This window comes from Kogia breviceps, chromosome 3, assembly GCF_026419965.1.
Source record: "Kogia breviceps isolate mKogBre1 chromosome 3, mKogBre1 haplotype 1, whole genome shotgun sequence".
Taxonomy (NCBI): Eukaryota; Metazoa; Chordata; class Mammalia; order Artiodactyla; family Physeteridae; genus Kogia; species Kogia breviceps.
The window spans coordinates 135,258,914-135,273,562 of record NC_081312.1 but is presented as its reverse complement, the minus strand read 5'-3'; the positions used below and the strand labels follow the sequence as shown (position 1 = coordinate 135,273,562).

The following is a 14,649-nucleotide window of genomic DNA, read 5'->3' as shown; positions in this document are numbered from 1 at the left end:
TCAAAACACTGTTACTTACAAAGTGGATTTTATATCGGGATTTATAGAACATCCCACTTCTCATTCAACTTCGTGGATTTTATACTAAATCCAAGGCTCCATTTTATACCAGGCTTAAAAGGCTTGAATTATAGACTAAAACGCTTGAATTATGAACAAAGAAAGTGTCAGTAAAAAAAATTCTAGGGCTTTCCTGGTGGCGCAATGGTTTAGGGTCCGCCTGCCGATGCAGGGGACACGGGTTCGTGCCCTGGTCCAGGAAGATCCCACATGCCGCGGAGCAGCTGGGCCCGTGAGCTATAGCCACTGAGCCTGCACGTCTGGAGCCTGTGCTCCACAACAGGGAGAGACCACAACAGTGAGAGGCCCGCGTACTGGAGAAAAAAAAAAAAAAAATTCTAACCAAGATTCACACAACACATCCAAGTCATGTTTCTCACTGCTTCTTTGATCAGGTCTTTATTCAAAATTAGCTGTCCAAAATGATCTGACCTTTACTGAATAAACAAATTTAAGTTTATGCAGCAGCCTTCTTTTCCTCTGTGGTGGGTTTCTTTTCTGTGGGCTTCTTTTTAGCAGGCTTCTTTTCAGCTGCTGGTTTCTTGGTCACTGCAGCCTTTTTTCCCAGCAAAGGCTTCTTTGGCTTCTTCGGTTTCTTCAGCTTCTTAACGCAAACAGCCTCCTTTCCCTTCTTCCCCACCACAGGCTTCTTGCCTGGAATCCCCTTCTCTGATTTGGCTTCTAGTGCTGCTGCTGCCCTATCCATCCGGATTTTGTGCTGCAACAAATTAGGAAGAAAATCTAAGAATCAAACCCTTCTAAAAACTCAACATATATCAGCAAAAACCAAATTATTGCTTACGTTCTTGGCCTGGCGAAGAATGGTGTTCCGGCGCATGGTCTTTGCATATGGGTTTAGCTTCAACATGATTCTCAGGTTTTTCAGTGGATTCTTCTTCAAGACTCTGCGATGAATCTTCTTGCTATAAAAAGGTAGAGACGATATTTATAGTTTATTTACATTACCCATATTTCTGAAATACCCAATAGTATGAGGCTTGGCAAGAATTACAGTGAATATCACAACTTTACCGTGGTGCTCGGAGGGCTCTTTGGATCTCTGGGCTTTTCAAGATTCTGCTAAGGTCTGTATTGAGCATCTTGTGCATGGGGAGGCTGGATGAAAAAAGAAAACATTGACTATAGAGGCTCAACTCCTATTTCTCATGTAACTGACTAAAGAACATGAACCTCAACAAAAGATTATTTTTAATGGTTTAAGCTCGACAGAATACAATCAGAATTTCCACTATATTATCACTTCTCAGAATCTCACCATTTCCACATATTGCATCTGTATACAAGGAGGAAATGGCAACACAATCCGTTATTTAGAAAATATGCAAACCAATTCTGAATACTATCCACAGCATAAACACCATGTTCAATATATGAATTGCACTCACTTGTAGTTACTCTTGAGGGAGGCAGCTTTACGCCAAGTGCCATATAGCTCATCTAGCTTGCGGAAAGCACTTTCAGTCCAAATGCAGAAACGTCCCACATGCCCACCAGGAGCAAGTTTCAAAATGTTCAGTTTGCTTACATTAAGCAGAGTAATTCCTTTTAAAGGGAAAACAAGAATTAGGGAGCCTGTATTTCAACAGAAGAAACACAAATCATCTTTATAGCACCCAAGAAGTATTTTAATCACGAATTTCAACCATCAATGGCTCACTCATTCAGCCAAGAATCAGAAGTTCCACAAAATCATGAAGTTTCAGAAACACAGACCATAAAGTGGAATCTCATCATAATAAAAGCTGAGTAAGCTTGCATAGCATGGGTAATTAAAACATGTAAGCACTACAAGAATTACCAGGGATGTTTCTGAAGGCCTTGATGATACCATTGTCCTCATTATAAATGATGCAGGGTCCCCTGCGCTGGATACGGCGACGGTTTCTCATTTTGCCTTTGCCAGCTCTCATTCGCTGCGAGGCGTAGACCTAACAAAGTGAGGTTTGGTATTTTGATTGAGATATGATCCCTGCAATAGATCTTCATAGTTTAAAAAACTTCATTTTACAGATGATCAAACTAGAGGCAAAAATGACTTGCCTAAATTTAACACAGCAATGATTTCAGGTTTCAAACTCAAGTAATATGGTTCCAGAGTCCTTGCTCTCACATCCACTATGGTTTAGTTATATTGTACCCTTCAGTAATCTTTTGAAATTTAAAATCTGGCAACAAATTTGTGTGAAAGACCACAAAATCTACCTTTTTGATATCATTCCAAGCCTTAAGTTTCTTCAGGAGCAAAACAGCCTCCTTGGTCTTCTTGTAGCCTTCAACTTTATCTTCAACCACCAAAGGAAGTTCAGGAACTTCCTCTATACGATGACCTGACAAAGCCAATTAACAGTGACTTGGTTACCCTGCACCCTTTGAAAAACTGAGTTGAACCCACAAAATAAAAATGGTGTATACAATTTGCCAAATCAGAATTTCCACAAATATCATGTGTTTCAGAAACACGGACCAATGAAGTGGAATCTCATCATTTTGACAGTTAAATAAAAAGAGGAAGCAACATGACAAACTAGAAAAGTTATCTAACAATATACTACATCACTTAATTTGAACTAGTTCCCCCAGTTACATAGTATTCACTGATGACTGAGTTGTTAGATTGAAGTGATTATAACTAGTATTTAGCAGACGGAAATTTAGCCAGACACTCTAGGATGAAGTGAATGTACACAGGCTATTAACCATTAACACCAATGAAAAGGGTCAGGTATAGAAGATAAAGGGTATTGTATACGACTCCTAGAATATAAAATGTCACAAACCTTTAGACATGACCAGCGCTGGTAAAGCCGAGGCAGCCAACGCAGAGCAGATGGCATATCGCTTCTGCGTTGTATTCACTCTGCGGTGCCAACGTCGCCAGGTCTTGGTTGGTGCAAACATGCGGCCCCCACGACACATCTGTTTTCCCAGTTAAGAATCACATTTCTCAAATTTTAGGAATTAAATACAGGTTATGTCTTGCTCAGTAAGAATTTTCGTCACCCTTCTGAACCAGCTTACTGACAGCAGGCAACTGTCGCTGAGAACAGAGTAAGGCGCAAATTACGACATCATTGCAAGCAAAACCTCCTGTCAAACCTGTTGGCTTTAAAAATTATGACGGAAAAATCTTCCAGATTTCAAATCTGTCTAGAGAAATGTTTAATCTGGACACTAGCATCTTCAGCATAAATTATTTTCCAACTATTAACACGAAAAAAACAAGTCCAGCCTGCTAAATGCCACAGCTGACTTGTCTAGTTGGTGAAACAAAGGATACATTTCCAAAAGCACCCTGGCCAGAACGGTGAGTGCCGCCACCTCGAACCCTGGGAATTCGAGCCACAGCTCTGCCAGTACCCCAAGACTCAGCACTGGTTTGATGACCTGAAATTGTGAAGAAACACAAGTTTTAGCTACCCAACCACACCATTCTGACTATCATGCACGGTAGCAAACAGCATCAGAACATCCATGAAAATCATGTGCTTCAGAAACACGGACCAACGGAGTGAAATTTCATCACTGCTGTTAAGTACCTCTTAAAAAAGTCAACCCAGGAAAGATCTAAATCCATACCTGCTAATTCACTGACAGCATAGGGCTGTCTGTTGTTTTTGCGCAAGTTGGTGTGAACAAAGTTCACAATATCTGGTCGAATGGGAGCCTTGAACACAGCAGGCAAAGTGACATTTTTGCCAGATGACTCCCCCTTTTCAGAGTACACTGATATCAGTGGACGAGCACACGCCTGAGAAAAAGGAAAAAAATATTTATATTGACAAGCAATGTCAGAGGCACTCTTCTCACGTGCCAACAAAAGCACTACTGGTTCAGTTCCAGAAGAGACTAGAGTTTGACGAGGTAGATAACGCTTAGCAAAAACAAAGGCTAAGTTACCAACACACCATCAGGTCTATTAACATCAATAAATACTTGAAGGACACTTAAGATTCTCAAGTTCTGCCACAGAATTTTCATCATTTTCAAAGAGAACGCTTTATGATTAAACTTTTACATCAGGCCTTAGAAAGCAAATAATCAAAACCATACTGTAAGGTTTGAAAATGCAATTTAATGCCATCATCCAAACTCTTTCATCCCAAATGTCAGCAAATGTCCACTCCTCCAAACATCCTTGCCCCCTTCATCCCATTCCAAACACAGGTTCCAAAAATTACTAGTAAAAACAACAGCCCTGTTACTTCTTGCTCAATCTTCTCCAAAGACTTACCACCTGAAAGGAAAACATCCCAAGCAGGACCTACACAACCTGCTCAACCTCACTTCCCATACTCTCTTCCAGATGCGCAGGCCTACACTCAGGGCCATCCCTGTCCTGCCTCAGATGTAGAGTCCCCTACCTAAAGATACCCTTCCTCATCTCCTTCAGGTTTCTCTGATCACTGTTTATAAAGCCCAATTACTGCTTCCTTTCCAAATTCCTATGTCTACAGCACTTACTACCATCGAACATTACGATGCATTTAGGCCAGCTCAATTACGATCGAAGCTTCATAAGGATAGTGCTTTTTCCCTATTTTGTTCACTCAACTCCCCAAGGCACATACACAGACGTTATTTATACAGTACATACACAACAACTAAATTTTAAAGAGGACCAGAATGCTTTCAGAGACAATTCTTAAGATGAACACACAATAATTCAGGAAAGAAGTGGAAATACAAGTTTTTTCTTTAACGAAATCTCTCAAAAGACGTTAAATATTCCTTACTAAGCCGGGCACGGAGATACAAGACCCCAGACTGACTCTCACCCAGACTCAGTCTTAGGCCCTGCAAATTTCCAAGTCTTCAGTGGAACCCATTCTTTCAAGATCCAAGGGAAGCCAGAATTCCAAAGGTCCTTCTGCGCCCAAGAACGATCTGGGGGTCCTCCTGTGTCGCTTCCAAACGCGCCCTGCGCCGGCTCGCACATGTTGCCCCTAAGATGGCTGCCGTAGAGCCTCACTTCCCAGATCCCAGCCACAAACAGACGCCCTTTGGCCCCCATCTCCTTCTCCTCGCTTCCCCTCATGAAGATTTTATGCCCTGAACCCCCAAGCCCATTTCTGCTAGGCCCCAAGAGCAGAGGAAGGTACAACGGAAAGAAATTTCACTCACCATGGCGGGGAGAGGAGAACGCCACGCTCCGCTCAGCCCGGCGGCTCCCACAGGAAAAGGAAGTGCTTAGCACTCCCACTCTGTATGTAACCCTCAACTCGTCCCCACAGTCTCAAAACAAATACAGGGACATAAAATATATCTCTACCACTCTACAAAAATAAAAATAGCGTATTATTTCTTCATATATGTCAAATTACGGTATCTATTGACTTCCAAAGCCAGAAAGAGCACGTAGAAACAAGGGACTCCTTTTCGCGGAGTAATCCATAAGGGGGCGAGGCCAACTCTCGCGAGATGAGTGTGTTCTCCCCCTCAACAGTTACGACTTATTTTAACTTTTTCTTACGGGAGTGGAAAACTATTGGGAAGGGAAAACAGCTGTGTGCTATAAAACGAAAGTTTAACTTTGGGGACAAACGGGACCTGTTGCGGGGGTGGGGGGGGTAAAAGTAGTCCCGGCGGGGGGGTGGTCATAACCCCGGAAGTCAACGTCTGGCGCGCATTTCAGTTTGGCGGTTTCGGATCTGCAGTCAAACCGGGGCGGGATGTGGTCGCCAACCAACCGAGCTTCTGAGGAGTTTTACGCTCGTCTCCTTAAGTGAGTAGTAGCCCCTGCTTTTGTCTTGGCTGTGAGGACAGCAGTTCTCCCTCGGGGTATCTCTATCCCCGCTCCAAGCCTGTTTCCACAGCCTTGGGGTTTAGGGCCTTGCCAGTTTCCAGCGGCGCTAATGTTGTAGACGAAGTCCGCTTTCCCGGGAGCTAGGAAGACGCCGGTTACCTGCTCCAGTGTGGGGTTGGCGCTGTAGGCCCTGCTGCTTGTAGTCTCGTTTAGGAGAAAACATGTGTACATTGTCACCCGAGGTGGAAGGGGACAAGTTTTCCAAGAGGCACATTATTCACTCTGATAATGCACACGACTTGTGATATGTTAAGGGCACCTACCAGGATAGAGAAAACTAGATGTTGATATCCTTCACCTGTTTAAAGCCTGGCTGGCGTGAAGCGTGTTGTTATAGTCTATTCAAGATAGTTATATGAGCAACAGTTATAATGATAACGTGATGGTGTGTCGGCTCTTTAAAGCACCTTTGTTTCACAGTGCTCTAAAACTTCGTTTTATTCGTATAGTGAATACTAGTACTGAAGGAAATTCCATCCAGTTCTGTATCCAACATAAAAATCTAATCCAGTAGTTCTCAAATTTGAGCATGAATCAGTATCACCTGGCAGGTTGCCAAAACAGATTGCTGGGCCCCCTTCCAGGGTTTCTCATTTAGTAGGTCTGGGGTGGGGCTAAAGAATTTCCCTTCCTAACCAATTTCAGGTGAAACAGATGCTGCGGACCTGACACCACACTTTGATAACTGTTGTAATCTAACCCCTTCTTTTCTAAATGCCATACTTTTTCATTATTTCTCTTCATTGCTTTTATTTCCTGCTTACAAAAGTGGTAATGCTTGTCAGGTTTTTCAGTATTATAGAAAAAGCTTTTTCTTTCTTTCATTCTTTTTAAAAAACAATGTCTTGGATAGCTTTCAGTATGAGAGCCTATACATCTCTCATTGTTTTTAACGGCTATGTAATATTTCATTGTATGGCTGTTTTATGTTTATTTAACCAGTCCCTTGTTGATACGACTTTATTTAGACCTTTTGCATTTCCTAATTATTTCATAGGTGTTAATCTTTCACGCCACCTGTATCCCTCACAATGCCTTTGTAGCCACCTGCCTACTGGAAATTTCCAAATGAGACCTCAAACTCAACGTCTGTGAAACAGAATTCATGTATTCCCCACAACCTGACATTCTCCTGAATTCTGTCTATGAGTTAAGAGTTCCAAGTCCAAGACTGTCACTTGATTCTCTTTTCCACTGCCACCCACCCCTGTCCCATCTAGTCAGTCACCAGGTGCCCTTGTTCTCCCTCCGTTCCTACTGCTTTTGTTCACCATCATCACTTTTTTGAAGGTACTACAAGTTATTCACAACTATTTTCCTGGCCTCCCAGTTTATAGCCTCCACATCAGGAGGTCAGGGAGATCTTTCTCATTTAAAATCTTGCAGTGAGCTCCTCTTGGCTTTCAGCATACAGTTCAATACCTCTAGCAAAACCTCTTCCTTTGTGCCACGACAGTACCCCGCACTCCCCTCTGTTGGGACTCATCACCCTGTATTGCAATTGTTGTTTGCTAGTTGGACTGCAGTCAAGACTATGAACCGGGGACTATGCATTTGTTTTATATTTTGGACATTTAGTAAGAATTGTTGACTAAATATTATGACATAGTATGAGTGTGTTTTGTGTTTGGTAATTGCAATCATTGTTGCTTTTGTTGTGGTCATCCACTTACAATGCTTGGCATCAGTCTATTTATCTCTTGTAAAAATAAAATACAGTGTGTGTGTGTGAAAAAAAAAAAAGAATTGTTGACTAAAAAAAAAAAACCAAAACCCAAAAGTTATGTTATTCGAAAACCTTACTGAGGACAATAGCCTGGGAATCAGCTTCTCAGATAGCTCTGAAGAACTGTTCCAAAGAGGTAAGGGAGTAGCCAGAATATATAGGAGTTTTTGCTGGGGGAATAAACAAACAAAAACAAAGCAAAACAAAACAAAAAAGTAGTTGGACATCAAAAGTTTACTACTAATCACAAGAACAGACATCTCAAGTTAATGATTTTAGTGCTTTTCCATGTATGGGAAGATGTAAGAGTCTGGACTCATTGAAATTATTCCTTTGATATGCATCTTAACAGTCTAGGGCCAGTATCCTGTTTTTCTGCATCCTGAATTCCCCTCAGGGTGCACCAGGGTGGCTGCCGTGGCTGATGGTTTTATGGCGGGCAGGCAACTTTTTTGTCCATGGAGTGCCTGCCCGTAATACACATACTGGTGACATGATTATTGAACGATTGATTGAATAACATCCCTGAGTTATGCATACATAGAAGTTAAACTTCTTTAAGAATAAGTCACAATCTTGTCCAAAATGTGAGTCATAGTTTTTATTTCAGTGACTTATAGAGTGGATCAAACAATAAATGGTATCCTGAAACCATTCTGTTGGGTTCCTTTAGGACTCTAAAGATTCTTTTCTCTTTCAGAGTGTAGATCAGGCTGATGTGCATTTTGGTATGTTAATGGTTAATAGTTTACATGCTTTGGGATCAACTATCTTGAATAAAATGATAATTATGAAGTATCTTAGAGTTTTGTGCTTACATTTTTAAAAGGAAATGCTTTAGCATTATCAAATTTACTAATTTTTTAGTGACAGCTCATGAAAACAGGGAGGTTAGATGCTTCCAATTTAGCAATAGAAATCCAAGGCCTGGGACCCTTAAATAATTTCTCTATGGTTACCCACTGATTCAGTGGCAGGTCAGAATCCAGTCATTTTGACTTCCCAAAAGTCATGTAGTAACTTACACTTTAATAGTAATTGGTACTGTGTTTTAAAAGTTACAAGAGTAGAGGTAGGCAACCTAATTTCCTGCTGCCTCTGAGAAGCAGTAGTATCCACTTTGGGGCAGCTGTCTATTAATCTCTATCACATCTCTTTTTTTCCCCTTGTTAACCTAATACTCTTTTTCTGCTTTTTTCTCCCTTCTCAACTGTGCCTTAGGACTGCCATGAATACTTTGCATTTTGCTTTTCTCTTGGAGACAGTAATGACTAACTCCTGAGTTTAAATGACAGAATACTATAGCTCTATTTTTCACATGTGGTTCTGCATTTCAGGGAATTTGATGAAGAAAAGAAAGGAATCTGTAAAGATCCATTTATCTATGAGGTATGAACATTTTATATGGTTTTTAAACAACTCAATCATCCTAAAATTTTGAGTTTTTAAAGTTGAGTTTACTGAAGTTGATTTACGTAGACTAAATTTCACCCTTTTCGAGTACAGTTCTATGAATTTTTACAAATGCATTTAGTCATATAACTACCCCCATAATCAAGAACATTGTTATCACCTCCAAAAAATCCCCTCATGTCCCTTTATAGTCACCCGTTTCCCCTGTTCCCTGGCAACTACTAATCTGTTTTATATCTCTGTTTTCTGTCTTCTGTATTGCCTTTTCCAGAATGTCATATAAATAAAACCATACAGTTTGTAGCTTTTGGGGTCAGGCTTCTCTCAATGAGTATGTAATGCATTTGAGATTCAACTGTGTTGTTGTGTGTATCAGTAGTTCATTCCTTTTTATTGTTGAGTAGTATTCCACTGTTTCGCCAGTTGATGGACACTTGGATTGTTTCCAGTTTTTGATAATTATGAATAAAGCTATAAACATTCATGAATTTATTAAGTTGAAGCATCTAATATATGCCAAGTGTTCCATAGGTAAACTCCCCATAGAACTTAATCCCTTAAAACAATTAGCAAACTAAAATTTATATTCTAAAAGATGAGCTGAGGAGAAATAGTCATAAATGGGCTAATATCCATGTGTGTAAAACATATAAAAAGCTCTTAAAATCAATAAGGAAAAAAGATAATCATAATAGAAGAATAGGCAAAGGATACAAATAAGTAACCACAGAAAGAAAAATACAAATACTGTTGACCCTTGAACAACAAAGGGGTTAAGGGTGCTGGCCCTCTACAGTCAAAAAGCTGAGTATAACTTTATAGTGGACTCTCCCTATATGTGGTTCCTCCATATCCGAGGTTCTACATCTGTGGATTCAACCGACCGTGGGTCATATAGTACTATAGCGTTTACTGTTGAAAAAAATTTGTGTATAAGTGGACCCACACAGCTGAAACCTGTGTTCTTCAATGGCCAACTGTATAGTTATCTCTTACTATCTGAATTCTCACTAACCAAGCTCAAAAATCAAATATATCCAAGTAAATGTATTATTAATCCCTCCCTATCTGAATTATTACCAGTTGGTACCTATATTAGTTTCCTACGGCTGCTGTAACAATGCACTATACATTAGTTGTCTTAAAACATGAGAAATGTATTCTCTCACAGTTCTGGGGACTAGGAGTCTGAAATCAAGGTGTCAGCAGGGCTGTGTTCTAGCTGAAGGCTCTATGAAAGGATCCTTCCTTGCCTCCTCCTAGCTTCTGGTAGTTTCCAACAATCCTTGGTGTTTCCTGGCTTGTTGAAACACCTGCCTTTGTCAGCACATGGCATTCTCCCTGTGTGTCTATGTCTCTAAATCTCTCTCGCCTTGTAAATATACCAGTCATTGGGTTTAGGGCCACCCCCCCAACCTAGTTAATCTTCATCTTAATTTGATTACATTTGCAAAGATCCTATTTCCAAATAAGGTCACGTTCAGAGGAACCAGAGGTTAGGACTTCAACTTATCTTTTGGGGGGATGTAATTCTACCCACAACAGTACTTGATCAAGAATTTAGTAGATCAGAATAACAAAGCATCCTGTGCTCTCTGAACTTGGTATCTAAATGCTTCAATATCCAAACTAAGAAATAGGTTCAAAGAGTGAGAGATATTTGTCAATAATAATAATATTAGAGGCTGTTCACTCTCATTAGTGATCAAATAAATGAAAATTAAAACAATAACAAGGTAAAAGTAAAAATAAGCAATGAAAATAATGTGTTGACCTAAGTGATGGGAATGCAAATATGTGGGTATGACCTATTTGAAAGGCAATTTGACAATATCAATGTGATTTTATTATTTTTTTTTTTATTTTTATTTTTTTATCAATGTGATTTTAGATATTCATCTTAAAGTACTTAAAGGATGTCCATTATCAATTGTTTGTTATAGCATATAACTTGAAAATACGAATGTTGAATAATATGGAATTATGTGATGGTAGATCCATGGTACTAGACAGCCTAAGAACATTCTATGGCATGGAAAGAAGTTCATGATATGAAACTATTAGAATGTTCTGTTTATTTTTTAAGCAAAATCTTATTGAGTTATCAAAATAACAGATATATTTTATTTTATTTATTTATTTATTATTTATTTATTTTGGCTGAGTTGGGTCCTTGTTGCTGCGCGCAGGCTTTCTCTAATTGCGGCGAGCGTGGGCTACTGTTTGTTGCAGTGCATGGGCTTCTCACTGTGGTGGCTTCTCTTGTTGCGGAGCACAGGTTCTAGGCACACAGGCTTCAGTAGTTGTGGCATGCAGGCTCAGTAGTTGTGGCTCTCAGGCTTAGGTGCTCTGCAGCCTGTGGGATCTTCCCCGACCAGGGATCGAACCTGTGTCCCTTACATTGGCAGGCAGATTCTTGACCACTGCACCACCAGGGAAGTCCTGATATGTTTCTCTTTAAATAGATTTATTTATATGTCTGGAAAAAGATCAGGCAATATATACACCAAAAAGACTAATAGTAGTAGTGACTACTCTGGCTAGTAGAATTATAGATGAATTTTAAAAAATCTCTTTTAGCTACCTGTTTTCAAACTTTTCTACAATAAATGTTTATTGCAATTGGAATGAAGAAATATGCAGTTCCTATAAACTGATAAAGTTCTAAATTCCATAGTACAATCAGAAAAAAGGATAATATTTAGTAAAGAGCTAATTATGGTTCATAACAGTAAATCCAATATGATTAGGGGAAGAGGATGGCAGTGTGATCCTAATCCAAAGGTCTTACAAGGCCAGGGTGCTCTTTAAGTGGGCCTTGAAGCACATAGATAACAGATATAAGAGCTAGAATTTTTTTTTTTTTTTTTGACCATGCCACAGCTTGCAGGGATCTTAGTTCTCCGACCAGGGATTGAACCCGCTCCCTCGGCAGTAAAAATGCAGAGTCCTAACCACTCGACCACCAGAGAATTCCCCAGCTAGATTGTCTCAACATGAAAAACAACATGGGCAAAGAATAAATGAAATTATATTTTGAAAACATATGTCTTGTTCAAATTCTCTTTTCCAGTTACTTGCATAGAACTGGTCTTTATGTGTTTAAATATTTGTACATATATATGTGTGTATCTATAACATTGCTGGACCTTAATCCGTTTTTAATAGGCTGATGTTCAAGTGCAGTTGATCAGCAAAGGCCAACCAAACCCTTTGAAAAATATTCTAAATGAAAATGACACAGTATTCATCGTGGAAAAAGTGGTAAGTAGTGCTTGGGCTTTGTGGTTAATTCTTAACAGCCAAATTTGGTTTCTTGTGGATAATCTCAAATGTACACATTTTCTTACAGCATGTTAGTGACAGTGGATTCTAATATCTTTTAGTAGTAAGTACAGTGCTGTCCAATAGAGAGATAATGTGAACCACATACGTGATTAAAAATTTTCTGGTAGCCTCATTGCAAAAAAAAGGTAAATAATTTTCATACTGTAAAATTGACTTTTTCTTTTGTTGTTCAGTTTTGTGAATTTTTTTTTTTTTTTTTTTTTTTTTTTCGGTACGCGGGCCTCTCTCTGCTGTGGCCTCTCCCGCTGCGGAGCACAGGCTCCGGACGCGCAGGCCCAGCGGCCATGGCTCACGGGCCCAGCCGCTCCGCGGCATGTGGGATCTTCCCGGACCGGGGCGCGAACCCGTGTCCCCTGCATTGGCGGGCGGACTCTCAACCACCGCGCCACCAGGGAAGCCCAGTTTTGTGAATTTTAACACATGTCTACAATCTGGTAATCACCATCATAATCAGAACACAAAACAGTTCCATCACCCCAAAAACTCCCTCGTGCTATCCCTTTAAAATCATTCCCTCTATAAAATGGATAACTAATAAGAACCTGCTGTATAAAAAAATAAAGTAAAATTCAAAAAAAAAATCATTCCCTCTTCTCCCTCACTATAGCTTTATCTTCTTAAGAATGTCATGAATGGAATCATACAAAAGTGTGTAACCTTTTGAGTCTGGCTTCTTTCACTCAGTGTAATAATGCCTTTGAGATTCATTCAAGTTGTGCGTGTATTAATGGTTCATTTATTTTAACTGCTGAGTAGTATTCTGTGGTATGGATATACCACAGTTTCTTTACCCATTCATCCTTTGAAGGACATTTGGGTTTTTTTCAGTCTTCAACGATCACTAATAGAGCTACTATGATCATTTTTATACAGAATTTTATGTGAGCACAGTTTTCTTTACTGTAAATGGCTAGGAGTGGGATTGCTGGGTCTGAAACTATGTTTAATAATGCTTTTATTTAATCTAATTTATATAATGTTATCATTTCAATACCTAATTCATATAAAAATCATTAATGAGATTTTAAGTTCTTTTTTCCATACTACATCTTCAAAATATGGTATGTATTTTACACTTAAATCTCAATTTGATCTGGCCACATTTCAGGTGCTCAAAAGCCACATGTGGCTGGTGGGTGGCTACTGTTTTGAACAGCACAGCATAAGTAACTATGACTCGTAAACTTCTACTTTAATTTTTGCTTGTTAAATGTAACAAGAGGGGACTTCTTATTTTTTGCATCACTTTATAATTACAGCCTTACACCTTTGTGGGGTTTTTTATTTTATTTTATTTTATTTATCCTTATTAGTTATCTATTTTATGCATATTAGTGTATACATGTCAATCCCAATCTCCCAATTCATCCCACTCCGCCAACCCCCGCCGCTTTCCCCACTTGGTGTCCATATGTTTGTTCTCTACATGTGCATCTCTAGTTCTGCCCTGGACACTGCACCTTTGTGTTTGAAGTTCGGGAACTGTTTTGGCAGAGCAGTTAACAGTGATGTTAACTGAGTGCTGATAATGCTGTCACATTACACAGTTGCTTTGGGGCCAGGACCCATTCTTGGGTATATTGTTTCCTGAAGTAGATAGGAACAGGATCTAATAGGGGAAAGTGGATGTTCCTTTAGAAGGAATATCTCTGTCTGCTTTAGGGACCACATGCTGTCTGGACCGGGATTGAGATGAATGAACAGAGAGCTCTTTATTTTTTTTTATTTTTTTAAATTTTTTTAAGATGTTGGGGGTAGGAGTTTATTAATTAATTAATTAATTTTTGCTATGTTGGGTCTTCGTTTCTGTGCGAGGGTTTTCTCTAGTTGTGGCAAGCGGGGGCTACTCTTCATCGCGGTGCGCGGGCCTCTCACTATCGCGGCCTCTCTTGTTGCGGAGCACAGGCTCCAGATGCGCAGGCTCAGTAGTTGTGGCTCACGGGCCTAGTTGCTCCGCGGCATGTGGGGTCCTCCCAGATCAGGGCTCGAACCCGTGTCCCCTGCATTAGCAGGCAGATTCTCAACCACTGCGCCACCCGGGAAGCCCCAAGAGAGCTCTTTATTTTAAATACACACAGAAACTTCTTTCTGAGGAGGGGACATATTTATTTGTCTTTTGTATTAATGATGCTTATCAGTGGTGGACAGATGCTTGGAAAATAATTATAGGTGAATTATGTGGTTGAATTTAGTCTTTTCCCATAGAAGGGAAAATGTTTGTTGAGCAAAAGCTGAAGAAATGAAGATGGTAGGATGAAGATGAGTTATCTGGGAAAAG

At 39.9% G+C, this 14,649-nt stretch overlaps 2 protein-coding genes and 4 non-coding genes across 7 annotated transcripts in view; 1 reads left to right on the top strand and 5 right to left on the bottom strand.

The window, feature by feature from the left end:
* Positions 1 to 427: 427 nt before the first annotated feature.
* On the bottom strand, positions 428 to 5,466 carry RPL4 (ribosomal protein L4). The gene is made up of 10 exons (XM_059057784.2): positions 5,203 to 5,466; positions 3,658 to 3,829; positions 3,359 to 3,465; positions 2,859 to 2,997; positions 2,284 to 2,408; positions 1,880 to 2,009; positions 1,467 to 1,623; positions 1,093 to 1,176; positions 863 to 983; positions 428 to 778 (listed from the first exon to the last, which is right to left on the bottom strand). Exons 1-10 carry the CDS (start codon positions 5,203 to 5,205, stop codon positions 518 to 520), a joined length of 1,299 nt encoding a protein of 432 aa, XP_058913767.1. The 5' UTR covers positions 5,206 to 5,466; the 3' UTR covers positions 428 to 517.
* Positions 1,750 to 1,820, bottom strand: LOC131753920 (small nucleolar RNA SNORD18). The gene has a single exon (XR_009334977.1). It is a non-coding gene; the product is annotated as a small nucleolar RNA SNORD18 (small nucleolar RNA).
* LOC131753918 (small nucleolar RNA SNORD18) lies at positions 2,501 to 2,572 on the bottom strand. Its single transcript, XR_009334976.1, has one exon. It is a non-coding gene; the product is annotated as a small nucleolar RNA SNORD18 (small nucleolar RNA).
* LOC131754086 (small nucleolar RNA SNORD16) lies at positions 3,059 to 3,157 on the bottom strand. The gene has a single exon (XR_009335132.1). It is a non-coding gene; the product is annotated as a small nucleolar RNA SNORD16 (small nucleolar RNA).
* LOC131753921 (small nucleolar RNA SNORD18) lies at positions 3,538 to 3,608 on the bottom strand. Its single transcript, XR_009334978.1, has one exon. It is a non-coding gene; the product is annotated as a small nucleolar RNA SNORD18 (small nucleolar RNA).
* Positions 5,467 to 5,692: 226 nt separating the features above from the next.
* Positions 5,693 to 14,649, top strand: part of ZWILCH (zwilch kinetochore protein) — a 38,260-nt gene continuing 29,303 nt past the window's right edge. For both annotated transcript variants that reach the window (XM_059057726.2, XM_059057727.2), the window contains exons 1-3: positions 5,693 to 5,803; positions 8,948 to 8,999; positions 12,192 to 12,287. In XM_059057726.2, the coding sequence (XP_058913709.1) occupies positions 5,751 to 5,803; positions 8,948 to 8,999; positions 12,192 to 12,287 (201 nt within the window). In that variant the 5' untranslated portion in view covers positions 5,693 to 5,750. The remainder of the gene's footprint in view (positions 5,804 to 8,947; positions 9,000 to 12,191; positions 12,288 to 14,649) is intronic.